At 42.0% G+C, this 13,932-nt stretch overlaps 1 protein-coding gene across 3 annotated transcripts in view; it reads right to left on the bottom strand.

The window, feature by feature from the left end:
- The window catches only part of LOC120054134 (Wilms tumor protein homolog), a 19,447-nt gene extending 5,801 nt beyond the window's left edge, over nucleotides 1-13,646 (bottom strand). For 2 of the 3 annotated variants that reach the window (XM_039001545.1, XM_039001546.1), the window contains exons 1-3: nucleotides 12,897-13,646; nucleotides 8,257-8,373; nucleotides 7,115-7,217 (exon numbers count right to left, since the gene is read on the bottom strand). In XM_039001545.1, the coding sequence (XP_038857473.1) occupies nucleotides 7,115-7,217; nucleotides 8,257-8,373; nucleotides 12,897-13,296 (620 nt within the window). In that variant the 5' untranslated portion in view covers nucleotides 13,297-13,646. Of the gene's footprint in view, nucleotides 1-7,114; nucleotides 7,218-7,430; nucleotides 7,572-8,256; nucleotides 8,374-12,896 lie in introns of those variants that run through there. The other variant, XM_039001547.1, reaches the window with a different exon arrangement.
- Nucleotides 13,647-13,932: the final 286 nt, after the last annotated feature.

Below are 13,932 nucleotides of genomic sequence, written 5' to 3'. Positions count from 1 at the left end.
GCGCAGTATATTCACCTAAAGCATCCAAAGTGGAACTCGGAGGAAAGACTAATGGTTAACTTCCTGTCATTCCCAGATTTATTCATATGGCTAGGCGGTAAACTGGCCTCTCACTCTAACCCTGGATTAACACAAATTCAAGCTGCATACTAACTTATTTTTCTTCCATAAATAAGGGCCTGTTTTAGTAAATCAAAGAGGAACTGGTTAACACCGCAAAACGTCCTGCCAAAACTTGTTGTCACCCACACACGACTCTCAATCAAATAGACATACAGGATAAGGACATACAGTAGCACAAAAGGACAATGATCCATTGTAGTATATGTAGAAATAGGAAACACAGGTCAGGTATTGTGTGCTATCCATCCATTGTGTACTAACCTACTTATTTTATGAGATCAAAAAAAAAAATCAATTTAGAAATGGCCATTTTAGCTGAACACTTATTAACCCCTCAAAAGATGAAGGTAGCCTCTGAAAGTATTCATTAAAGTTGGTTCAGTTACATACACTGTAGCTATTTCAAGGCAGCTAAGGGTCACATCTAGTTTCATAATAACCAGATGGCAATACCGTTATATTATTAGTCTTACAAATCTGTCCGTCATTTTTGTATTTCATGGAAGGAGGGGGTTGTATCCTGTACAGTTAAATTATGAATACATGGTTGAGAAGGCATAAAGCTGTATTTGTCTCTACTCTTTCCAAGGATAGCCGGAGTCGGGACAGTGCAAGCTGCATGCTGCAATACATCTCCTCACAGTTCATTCATTCACTCATTCACTGTGGAGCTAAACACCTCAAGCTCACGTTAATGTATGCATCCAGGGCCTGGGGAGAGAGACGGGGCCTGGGGAGAGAGACGGGGGAGTGGTGGCGTTTATCTGGAAGAGGCACATGCATACTTTGGCGTGAGTCCCTGGAGATGAGACTCCAAGTCTGATTTTCCACAGCCTAAGCACCAGAGTCCCTCTCATTTAGCAGCAGATTAATCATTCAGTCACCCCGGCCTTTGCTGGCTTTTTTGGGGAGGTGGTGGAAGGGTCAGACCCTCCCCTCCAGTCTAACTGAGCCCTGGCTCTGTAACCCTGGCTGGAGAATCCCAGGGGGAAAGCCATCCCATTGTGTACTGATCCACTTCCACTACTCCCCAGTGCAGGGCCCTTCCCCTCCGTTACATGTCCCACTGTGGTCAAGGCTAATGCCCCGCACGGGAAAATTATAGCAGGATACATTTCACAGGACATACAAAACAGAGAAGCTAATTTAACATGCACACGATCGCTGGCGAAAACAGAAACAGAGAGGGGGTTCGGGAGGAGGTGGAAAGGGAGTTAGAAAAAGAGGGCCACTAAAAATGACAAGAAAGCAAGAATGAAAGAGGATATTTTCATTACAGCACTAAAGCAAGAGAAAAAGTGATGTTTCCCCCTCAACTAGAAATAGCCCTCTGAAACGATCCTAGACTCACTATCATGGCTTGTCACCTTTAACATATCAGGGTCACACACAGGCAGGGAAAACATCCGAAATCACCATTTCAGGCACAACCGAACTTGCTAAGATAAAACAACAAGCAACCCGGCTGCGACTTCTGTGATACAAGGTCTTTTCTTCTTTATAATCACCTCAGTGAGAAATGACAGGGCCCCTGTGGAGTCCCACTCTGCCACTAAATCAAATACTTCAGCAATGCCAGTGAGTGGTCAAATGTGCTATTTAATGAAGGGAGCCCTCCACCCCCCCCCTCTGCCCCCTCCACCCACCCCCTCTGCTATTCTGAGACAAGTGCAGATTAATGACTGTTAATCCAGATCAAATAGGAATTTTTCAGATGACAGGAACTGGTCATGTCGACATACCTCTTAATGGTGGAAGCCAGCGTGTTAACAGGGTTCCGTGCCGTACATTCCGGCTGAGATGCCATTTGATATAATTGATCGCCGCTTGGAATGTATTCCTCGGGCGCTGACGTCCAGCGGTGCCACCACTGTTTTCAGTGTAGACAAGCGCCACAAGAGAGTCAGAGGATTATACAATTTGGCCCCATCTATGCAAGTGCATCCTGGGTAACAGCTCTTGAACGCACTACACAATGAGGATCCTCCCACACAAATAATTACAGCCCTCCATCACTCAGAACCAAATAGCAATCCGTTATGAAGCATCAGACCATTAGTTAACCTGCCAGGTGCTTTCCCAAACGCATACTTTAGAATTATTGGGACAGTAACCGAAAGGTCGCTGATTCAAATCCCCGAGCTGACTAGGTGAAAAAGAGGTTGATGTGCCCTTGAGCAAGGCACTTAACCCTAATTGCTCCTGTAAGTTGCTCTGGATAAGAACATCCACTAAATGATTAAAATGTCAATGTAAATCACTGCCGCCTCTGACATCACATCGTTTTATCATACCACAGGAACAGCTCACTGCGCTGGGATGCTCTGGTGCCTGGTACCCTGCACATTGACCGTAGTAGCCTACACTCTGTTTGGTACCTACATACAATAAGGGAGAGTGGAGTATCTTGAGTCATTTGTTACATTCAGCATCACTCCGTCAAGGGAAACGTAGTATTCTTTCTATCAAAGTTATCTACACATATTTTAGGATGTTGTCTATCCCTGGAAATAATCAGAATTCATGTAAACATTGCAGATTTGAAAAAGCTTGTCCAAAGAAAAAGTGGTCTCTTGGCACAATTGATGGGGTAAATTGAGCTTAGGGCCAGGGTAAGCATTGGGACTCATTTCTAACACTTTGTAAAATAAAATAATACACTTTTAACAATAGGTCAGGCCCTGGTGTAACATCATATCCCAGTGATAATGCCTTGCATTACGCATGGGAAGAAAACACTTAAATTGTGGCCTAGCCCTAGAGGGGGGCGCACCCAACTGAGGATGGCCTTTTTCATCATTTCAACATGACTAATCACACAAATGCGAGGTGTCTTCAAAAAACTATGCATATTATGCATAAAACTGACTAAATGTAATCATCATTTGTACGGGGTAGATTGATTAGCCATTTGTTCAACTTGCCCCTTGCCAAATGGCACAATTTACCCCAAAGCAACCGTTTTGACTATCAGCCCACACAGCTACGTGGATGCACTTAAATGCTAGGTTTAAGACCTCATATTGTAGCTTACAGAGATCCCGACTGTCTTACAACGATCTACTTTGGTTTAGATACAAGCATTTTGAAACCTATAACACAATAAATTCATTGAACTTTTATTTTTACCTCACTTGATTACCGCTTTTTCCATGTGGTTTATTTCTTCACAGACTCCATGAAATGATGACCTCTTCCTAAATATTTGGTCACATGATTAATTTTGTGTATGGTTTTCTAAAAACAAGTGGTGGCTCAACTAACCCTTTGGCACGACTTACCCCACTTTCCCCAACAGTGCTCAGAAAAGTTTGACTTTTTAGGCTGTAGTTTTTTAGTTCAAATCATTTCAGCAATTTGGATGACAGAAAGTGTCACAGTTCTGTCTTGAGGGTTAAAGGAAGAAGAAGGGTGTGCCCATTGTTAGTACACTGCAGTGGCAACCCGTCATTCAGGGCAGGTGGGGCAGAGCCTGTTTTGAGCCCCACATTTTTGGCAAAGAATGGGGTAGGGCTTGCCTGTTTTGCATGTTATTTTGGCATTAATACGTGTCACATATCAGTTTGCAAACAATGTAAAGAAATATATATATGTCATTGAGTTAATAAAGCTGCACACAAACATGGTCTCTTTTTTGTTTTCTTGAGTGAGGCAGCTCCAAAATGCAGGTGTTTCAGCCCAGCTCAGTGCTTTCTCTGGTGGTGGTGGTGGTGGTGGTGGTGGTGGTGGTGGTGGTGGTGGTGGTGGTGGTGGTGGTGGTGGTGGTGGTGGTGGTGGTGGTGGTGGTGGGGCAAGCCAGCAGGAAATACGGAGCGGTGTGCCGTGATTGGCTCAGTGTTCTGTCACTCATGGGGAAACTACGTCACCGCGAAGTCTAAGGGGAGACCTCGAAAATTCGAGCCCTTTGGGTTCTGACATAGAGATACATTAGAAGTGCCCATCCAAGAAGCCTCAAGGTCATTGGCCACAGATATAATGATGTCAAATCACGTTATAGGTACAGTAGCTGATCATGTCAACATCATACTTTCAAAATTTTAGCTAGCAGTCATCATCATCTTTCAAGTCGACAATCTACTGGCAAATCCTTTTCAATCCTTGTCATTTGAAGATCGGACATAAACATTACACACAAGTTGGAAATCGTAAATTCAACAATGAGTGGTTTGGAAGGAAGTGACTACAGCAAAAGGTGAGTCCAAAAACGTATTGTTTGCTCCTGCATAAATGATGTAATATGCCAGGGAGATATGTATACTGTAGCTAAGAAAGTAATACTAAGTGTATGTTGTGCAGTAAGATGTTAGTAGCCCATGTGCCTCACACTAATCATTTAATAATCTTAATTTTGCCTACTGTTCTGACTTGGTGTTGCACGTGTACATGTAGCCTATAGCCTGTTTTAGAGAAATGTAATCATTGAATATTGTAAGAGCATTCATAGTCTGCTTATATGGCCCCTTTATTTATCCTGCGCTTCTGACTTGGTGTACAGGGAGAATACTGTAAGAACGGCCTATGTTCTGAATTCTGTCGCTGTACATTTCAAAAGTGCTGAACAAATAGTTATATTGACAACGTCCGTCCTGGCTCGCTCATTAATGTCTTAATCGAAATGACGGATTGCCTCTAATCTGCTCGTCTTTCCCTTATGCCATAGTTTGTACATCTCAATTGTCAGTAGAAACAAATTTTGTTTAAACAAGTCCGCCTATGTTTTTTAAAAAGACAGTAAATGAGGCTGAATTAACTGTTTCATTGACAGACAAGGCTCCGCTGATAGCCAGGTGTAGCAGTGGTAAGGTGTTTGGACTGCTGTTGGAACTCTGCTGTTGGGACAGCTTAATGTAGGCCACTACACAACAGTTTTTGGGCACCGTTTGTCACCGTTATAGTGCAATTAATGTATTGTTTAGTGTTGAGTGGTGGCTTTGCTGGCATGCATAATAAAAACTTTTTTTTTTGCACCACCAAGATTTACATGCTAAAATTGCCACTGGTACACTGTGAACTTTCTCTAAACCATTACTGTACAAGGTAGGTAAAGTCCTCTATGACAAGTTCTATACATACCTGAGACTTAATCTCTTGATAAAATAACCTGTGTTTGGGTATTTTGATTTAATAAGGTGCTCTAAAAATAAAAAATGTTTTGGGGACACCAGTCTTCATCCTCTGCACCAGCGCTTCCCAAAGAAACCTTGTTCCTAGCTTGTTTTTACTAAATGTACTTCCAAATCATTAGAAAGTGCATGACTGCAGTCTCACTGTATAAACACAGAGCTGTTGGTACCGGGAATTTGATTAGAGAGCGGCTTTGATTTGAGGATTCCCAGCCCCTTCCCTTCCCCAACAGATATCAGCCAGATATCAGGAGGAGCAGAACCTGAAGAATGGGCTTCCAGACCATGTATCCAGTCTGTCGAACACACTCCCATTATCTACTATCCTCTTATTTTGAATCTTTATGTTCCCTTGAGCTGAAAACAAAATGTTAAAGCTATTCGAGGAATGCAAGCTAATTTTGTGCCGTCTCAAGACCAGTGAGTTAACAGCAGTGGTGTACTTAAGTAAAAATATTTTAAAGTACTACTTAAGTCGTTTTTTGGGGTATCTGTACTTCACTTTACTATTTGTATTTTTTGACAACTTTTACTTTTACTCCACTACATTCCTAAAGAAAATAAGGTACTTTTTACTCCAAACATTTTCCCTGACACCCAAAAGTACTCATTACATTTCGAATGCTCAGCAGGACAGGAAAATGGTCCAATTCCCACACATCAAGAGAACATCTCTGGTCATCTCTACTGCCTCTTATCTGGCAGACTCACTAAACACAAATGCTTCGTTTGTAAATGATGTCTGCGTGTTAGAGTGTACCTATCCGTAAAATAATAAAACAAGAAAATTGTGCCGTCTGGTTTGCTTGATATAGTGAATATGAAATGACTTATTCTTTTACTTTTACTTTTGATTCTTAAATATATTTTTAGCAATTACATTTACTTTTGATACGTAAGTTTATTTAAAACCAAATACATTTAGACTTTTACTCAAGTAGCATTTTACTGGGTGACTTTCACTTTTACTTGAGTCATTTTCTCTTTAAGGTATCTTTACTTTTACTCAAGTAGGACAATTGGGTATTTTTTCGACCACTGGTTAACAGTTGTGCGAGGTTACGATGGGAATCTCTCCACTCAGAGGACAGTGAGCTACTTTTTAGGAAGAATTCAACATTGGTCTAAGACTGGAAAGCAGTAGTGGATTACACTGTTTATCTTGGCCTGCTGAGCACTGCTTCTGTCTTGACAACTGTTATGAGTTTATCTGGACATGGTCCTCATCCATACCATCTACGCAGTGTATTGAAGTATTTTTTCCATAAGACAACTAACTTTCAACGTCAACACAACACGGTAAATGTGCTTTTATATTATACTATTCTTTGTCAAGAAGGACTGCGGTGGATTTAGTCCAATGGAAAGTTTTGAGAGTACAAAGTCGACAAATGGCTTTATTTTGATAATTTCCTGACTGAAAATCAGGATATTCTCCTTCTGCCCAACTTCCTTTCCCTGTTACTTTACTTCCTCTAGCCACTGGGCGTGCTCAATGGCAGCGTGACTTTTCTACATTTCATTTTAGAACCACAATGCTGATGATTATTGTCTTAGCAGACAATCTGGCTGAGGGCAGCACAACCTTTGCCAGACTAGGACTACTACACAGGTGAACATCCTGTACAGATTGTCCTTAGAGCCTCCTAGCCACCTTTAACAAGACTATAGTCACTACAAACAGGATTCCTTAGTAAGATTTCTGCCTGTCAGCATGCTGCTTTGTAGCAATAGATGACAGGTGAGTGGTAGGCCTATTCGACTGGGGCTTATGTGACTGATAAGGATGGGGCTAAGGTGAGTGGCAGGCATGTGATGTCAGGTAAGGGCAAGTGAAGCTACTGTAGTGGGGAGGCTCCAGCGCCTACCTGTTGTAAGGGTTCCTTAGCAGTAGAGCTTGGCTGCCTGCACATCCTTCTGATGGGGTGTGACATCCATACACGGGTGGAGGGACAGGATACTGCTGCTCACCTACACAAACAGACACATTAAACCGTTAATGTTCATCTCAATAATCACCCACCAACTAAGCACATTACAGATTGAGAATGTAAACAGTATCATGGGACATTCCTAAGGATAAGAGACAGCTTCACGACTGCACTGGAAGTGAGTTCCCCGATTCTTTACTTCTCTCGACAACCCAGACGCACAGCTATGAGAGAGTAACAATAGTAAACATACTTGTCTGACGGTTCATTTTCTGTGCGTGAACAAACAAAATGTTTCAAATGAAGCACTTTGCTGTTCTACGAGTGACGTGGGTATGGGTCAAAGAAAGAAGGGCCACATTAACTATAAAGCTTTCAGGGAACTCATCTCTGGTCGAATGGATCCTTCTCTGAGAAAAACTATCCTGAAATGGAAATTGTGAAAGAAACCTGTGACCTGTGGCCGAATGTACACAGCACTTATACAAACAAGAGGCTCTTCTTTGAAGCCGTAAAGCACACTGAATCTTTTTGCTTTTTCAAAGCGCAAATGAAGGATCTCTGCTTTGGCTCTGCCTCCACATATTGTGAATGGGTCCCAGGGCAGTTCTAAACATTCCAAAAATCTTGTATCGCTGTTTCCTACAGTTATCATTTCCATGAAGAGAGTCTGAAATTTACAACATCACAGTTATAAAATTAACAACACACGTCCAGCCGTTTACTAACAGGAGGGCCATGGATGAAGAAAAGGAAAATGAAAAACCCAAGATGGTAGTGATTTAGGACACTGACGTGAAGGTCACTGTAAGACTTAACCTCGCAGTGACTTTAAGATGGAGGCCACTCCCTAGGTGAGGAGTATGGAGTTCACAATACACGTGTTTACACACATATATACTTGAATGCACACACACACACACACACACACACACACACACACACACACACACACACACACACACACACACACACACACACACACACACACACACACACACACACACACACACACACACACACACACACACACACAAACACACAAGCAGAAATCTAGGTGAGAATATTGTGCTGTTTACCCATACTGGTCTGCTGAGCGAGGGAGTCTTCATGTTTAAAGGAGTGGTTGGGGAACTGGGAGGAGTGGTGTGTGGGAGTGTGACCGTAATTAGTGGTACCATCGAAAGCACTGTAACCTGTAAAGACAAAGAAGAACGGTTTAGAAAAACTAAATTAATAATGTCAAGGTTTTAAGACCATGGAAAGTACATAAAAATGTGTTTACATGTGAAAAGTTACTTTATAAATTCTGAATTAGCTCATCCATTAACATTCAGCACCATAACCCTTTGTACTGAATGGGTAGGTAAATTACCTTCCTCCTCCCTCCTCAAACTCCAGTTGCCCCTGTGTTGCGGTGAGAGTGAAAGCGTCCGGAGTGAAAACAAACTGTGGCAGGACACTGGAGGGCTGACACCAGGTTCAAGGCTTAATCATGTCTATGTCTGACCCAGGGTGGAGCACCAGTTCATCAGTCACACACCAACCAACACCGACGCCAGGAAGTACACACCACAGCGACTTTCACCAGCGCCCCAGCAGGGTTCACTTAAAACTCATTAAAGAGCTCTATTTGTCTTCCACTCATCTCTGTCTTGACAGTGGAGAGGAGGACAGGACTGATCCCCATTACAGTAGACCTACATAGGGCTGGGTAGCCTCCTGGGCTGGTCTGGGACACAAGGGGGCATAGTGAAGGGCACTGCCCAGGGAGTTTGTGTGGTAGTGTTCTCACCTTAAACCAGTCTGCTTTACGCACTGCAGTAGAGCGGGATGTGAAGAAATACCAAATGCACCTACGAAGTGACCAGAATTTTCTGCCATATATATATATATACAGTCCTGTCTCGGAGCTACACATATATATATATATATATATATATATATATATATATATATATATATATATATATATATATATATATATATATATATGACTTTTTCCACATGTTGTTACGTTACAGCCTAATTCTAAAATTGATTAATTAAATAAAAATCAGCAATCTACACACAATACCCAATAATGACAACGTAAAAAACAGAAATACCTTGTTTACATAAGTATTCAGACTCTTTGCTATGAGATTCGAAATTGAGCTCAGTTTCATCCTGTTTCCATTGATCATCCTTGAGATGTTTCTACAACTTGATTAGAGTACACCTGTGGTAAATTCAATTGATTGGACATGACTTGGAAATACACATACCTGTCTATATAAGGTCCCACAGTTGAAAGTGCATGTCAGAGCAAAAAACAAACCATGAGGTCAAAGGAATTGTCCATAGAGCTCCGAGACAGGATTGTGTCAAGACACAGATCTGGGGAAGGGTACCAAAACATTTCTGCAGCATTGAAGGTCCCTAAGAACACAGTGGCCCCATCATTCTTAAATGGATGAAGTTTGGAACCACCAAGACTCTTCCCAGAGCTGGCTGCCCAACCAAACTGAGCAATCGGGGGAGAAGGGTCTTGGTCAGGGAGGTGACCAAGAACCCGATGTTCACTCTGACAGAGCTCCAGAGTTTGTCTGTGGAGATGGGCGAACCTTCCAGAAGGACAACCATCTCTGCAGCACTCCACCAATCAGGCCTGACAGCCCGCTTGGAGTTTGCCAAAAGGAATCTAAAAGACTCTCAGACCATGAGAAACAAGATTCTCTGGTCTGATGAAACTAAGCTTGAACTCTTTGGCCTGAATGCCAAGCATCACGTCTGGAGGAAACCTGGCACTATCCCTACGGTGAAGCATGGTGGTAGCAGCATCATGCTGTGTGGATGTTTTTCAGCGGCAGGGACTGGGAGACTGGCTTCGGGACAAGTCCCTGAATATCCTTGAGTGGCCCAGCCAGAGCTTGAACCCGATCAAACATCTCTGGAGAAACCTGAAAATAGCTGTGCAGCAACGCTCCCCATCCAACCTGACAGAGCTTGAGAGGATCTGCAGAGAAATGGGAGAAACTCCCCAAATACAGGTGTGCCAAGTATGTAGTGTCATACCCAAGAAGACTCTATGCTGTAATCGCTGTCAAAGGTGATTCAACAAAGTACTGAGTAAAGGGTCTGAATACTTATGTAAATGTTATATTTAAGTTTTTTATTTTTAATAAATTAGCAAACATTTCTAAAAACCTGTTTATGCTTTGTCAATATGGGGTATTGTGTATAGATTGATGAGGGGGGAAAACTATTTAATCCATTTAAAAATAAGGCTGTAATTGAACAAAACGTGGAAATAGTCAAGGGGTCTGAATACTTACCGAAGGCACTGCATATATCTTCTACAATATAATGCGTTGAACGTTAATTGTAATAATTTATTTGATGGTCTGCTTATTACTTTTGCTGAAAAGATTATGAATCATATAAGGACAAGTACTCAAATGTACATCACTGAACCACGGCCTTATGTGTATTACTTACAGTATAGCATCAATGTAATAATAAATTATAAAGAGTTTTGACTGACTCCCAAAGAGTTCAATTATTACAGAATTGTGTATTGTCAACCCGTAACCTAATCAATAGTCAGATACAAAGTGTCTAATTCTATAAATGAGTGCCTTCATCAATATAAACTAATATCACAGTGACTGTATAGATATTAATCAACTTCAGAATTCCATCTATATTTTCCCAGTAATTGTATTTCGATAAGTGTCTTTTTTTAATGTTCGTTTTGAAAAAGCAGGCCAAGAAGTAGCCTACAAATCTTGTATAAGTTATTACAGAGTTTCCGTGTGTTAGAAATGTCAACCAGGATGGTAAACCAAGGGAAGTCAACTATAAAACTATGCGACAGTTGGAATATCAGAATGATACTTAGAAACAATACGTTCATTTCAAAAACTTTACATAACAAAAAGGGTTCTGAAGGGTAATATAAACCTTTGAAGGGTAATACAAATATTTGCAGTTTTTAATCATTTTGTTCAAGGAAAGTCCCTACTATAATACCTTAACTAGCCTATTCTCTTTTCCTCAGCTTCCATTCAAGTAAACTTCACACACACACACACACACACACACACACACACACACACACACACACACACACACACACACACACACACACACACACACACACACACACACACACACACACACACACACACACACTCACTCATGGAATTGCACAAGCACAAGTACACTTTAACGACACAGACACTAATACGCACAAAGTACCTGTCCTCACACTAACTCGTTTTGACTTTCAAGTTTCGTATTTTAAATGTAAACAGAGCATGAACACAGTGGACATTCCCTCAGTGACCATCATTGATTTAGTATCTAGTGAAAGTGACCCGCATGAGTCTGTGCCATGCTTGTTTGCACTGCTTGGCCAGGCACAGAAGGGGTGTGATAAGTGGGTTGAAGGTTGGACGAGCCCTTTGAAACTGATGTTATTTCTAATTAATCCTCCGTTAAAAGTGCAGACTGATTACATTTGGTGTGTGAACACTGGTGACCCCCAACAGCCCCTAAAAAGAAATCCCAGAGCTTGACTACAAATAGCTCAGGTCAAAGTGAAACCGAGGGGTAATAATCATTTAAAAAATAACTTGGAAATCATAAGCCAAGTATATGTCACACTCACAATTGGTCAGCTTCAGATACACTTTCATCGATTTAAGGAACGCTACTGAGATTAGTTCATGTCATAATACAAGTTAAAAAATAATGACCTTTTCTGTTATCACTGAGCCTTTTCCCCTTAATTTGTATTACATTACCATACTCTTCTATAGCCTATACAGTAGCCTAATGCCTAATTCATGGCTCAGCATAATACTGAACGTTCAGTAGCTATGTGTGTTAACCTCCCGCAGGACTCTTAAACATTTGTATTTGAGATTCAGTTGTAAAAAAAAAACACAAGTCCACAATAAAGGCAAGGTTTTTTTTTGTAAATGTTTAAGAGTCCTGTGGCTGTATGATCAGCTGAACTATAACACAGCTGCTGGTATTAGAACTTCAGAGATCCTATTGTACATCCATTTGTGATGAAAATCATCTATTCTGTTTGAAATAACGCTTTGTTGAAAGGGCACATTCATTTAAAAGCAATGTCAGTAATTCATAATATAATTTGTTATGAAATTGACTTGCTGCAGTGGAATATACTACTGATAAATAATTTAAACAGTACTAAGTTCAGTGAGCGTCATTAAATAATATTGTTTATATATATGTATGCAATGCACTAATTATAAACTCGCTAAATCAATCATAAGTTTGTGAAAATTGTGATAAGTTAATAAAGAAAAGAGCATAGCAAATGCAGAGATTTTCTCAATTGTAAACTCATGTCAACAACATTTGTTTGTTTATTGATCATGAACTATAGACAAATGTACATCACTAGAGTCAGCAAAAAACTGTAGGCAGGGAAAATAGTCAAATCATAAGAAAAGCATACATTTGCAAAATTATACAGAAGGACTAGAAACGTAACTGCTTAAAACTACTTTGAACAACACGGAACAAATCCATTCTTTCTGAGAATTAAAATATTGTATTTTACCTAATACCAAGTCCTCGTGCAACCACACTACACTACACTACACTACACTACACTACACTACACTACACTACACTACACTACACTACACTACACTAATCTAATCTAATCTCCAGAATAGATTATTATGGTTAATCTTACCCTGGTTCCTGGAGGGGGGCTGGGTGTCCATACAGTTGGTCAGGTAGGGTGCGTTGCTGAACATCCTTGGCTGGCTTGGTGGGGGCTGGCTGGGTGGAGGGGGGGCCCCGAAGGCCCCGTACCTGCAGGCCCCTGTGCCAGTGAACTGGCCGGAGAAGTGCACAGTGAAGGCGCTCAGGCCGCAGTGGGGGTCCTCATGGGGGTCCCCAGAGCTCCAGCTGGGCTCCTGCTTGATGAAGGGGTGGGGGGCCAGCGAGCTGTAGGGGGTGCCAGTGTGGAAGTCCAGTACGGGGCCCCACTGAGGAGCACTGCTGACGGGCAGGGTACAATTGCCGTTCCCCCCTGGCAAGGCTGGCACCGGGGGCAGCAGGGCGTTGAGGTCACGTACGTCTGAGCCCATCTCTGGCGGAGCGACCGCACCCTGAAACCAGTCTGTCCAAAACCCCGACAGGGTCGCTCTGAAAATGGACCTAAGTCTTCTTCGGCGTTCTGATGTACCCGGCTCCTGGTTCTGTGGAAACTCACGTCCAACAAAGCCTCATTGTAACATAGGAAGACGGCAAACTTTGTATCTAGGGAAACACACACAATTGCCCCCAAACGAAGGTGAAACAATAGTGCTTCTTTTGTTGTGTGCTCCGGGAGTCCATGCAGTGGACAGAGAGAGGTGCTGCCTGGAGGTCCAACCTGGGGAGTGTTCTCTCAGCTCTGTGAATGGAGGAGAAAAAGTGGGAAGGGAGGAGAGGAGGAGAGGAGTAGCCCTCTATTCCTTTACTCATGCGTCTGTTTTCTTTAGAGCCCACAAAGCTCAAATAGAGACCTAGTGAGAAGGCTGGAGGAGGAGCCAAGGCCAATGAGCAAGAGGGATGAGAAGCTGGCTTCATTTCATTTACAGTATGGCTCCTCAGCCCCTCACTCTAAACACCTCTCTCTATGTAAGATCACACCATGCAGTAAGTCTAAATGAGAATGTTTGTGTGATTTGGGTTATTTCATTAGGATCCCCATTAGCTGTTGTGAAAGCAGCAGCTACTCT

Source organism: Salvelinus namaycush, chromosome 9 (assembly GCF_016432855.1).
Source record: "Salvelinus namaycush isolate Seneca chromosome 9, SaNama_1.0, whole genome shotgun sequence".
Classification (NCBI taxonomy): domain Eukaryota; kingdom Metazoa; phylum Chordata; class Actinopteri; order Salmoniformes; family Salmonidae; genus Salvelinus; species Salvelinus namaycush.
The sequence above is the reverse complement of the archived record's forward strand: the minus strand, read 5'-3'. Positions and strand labels throughout refer to the sequence as shown.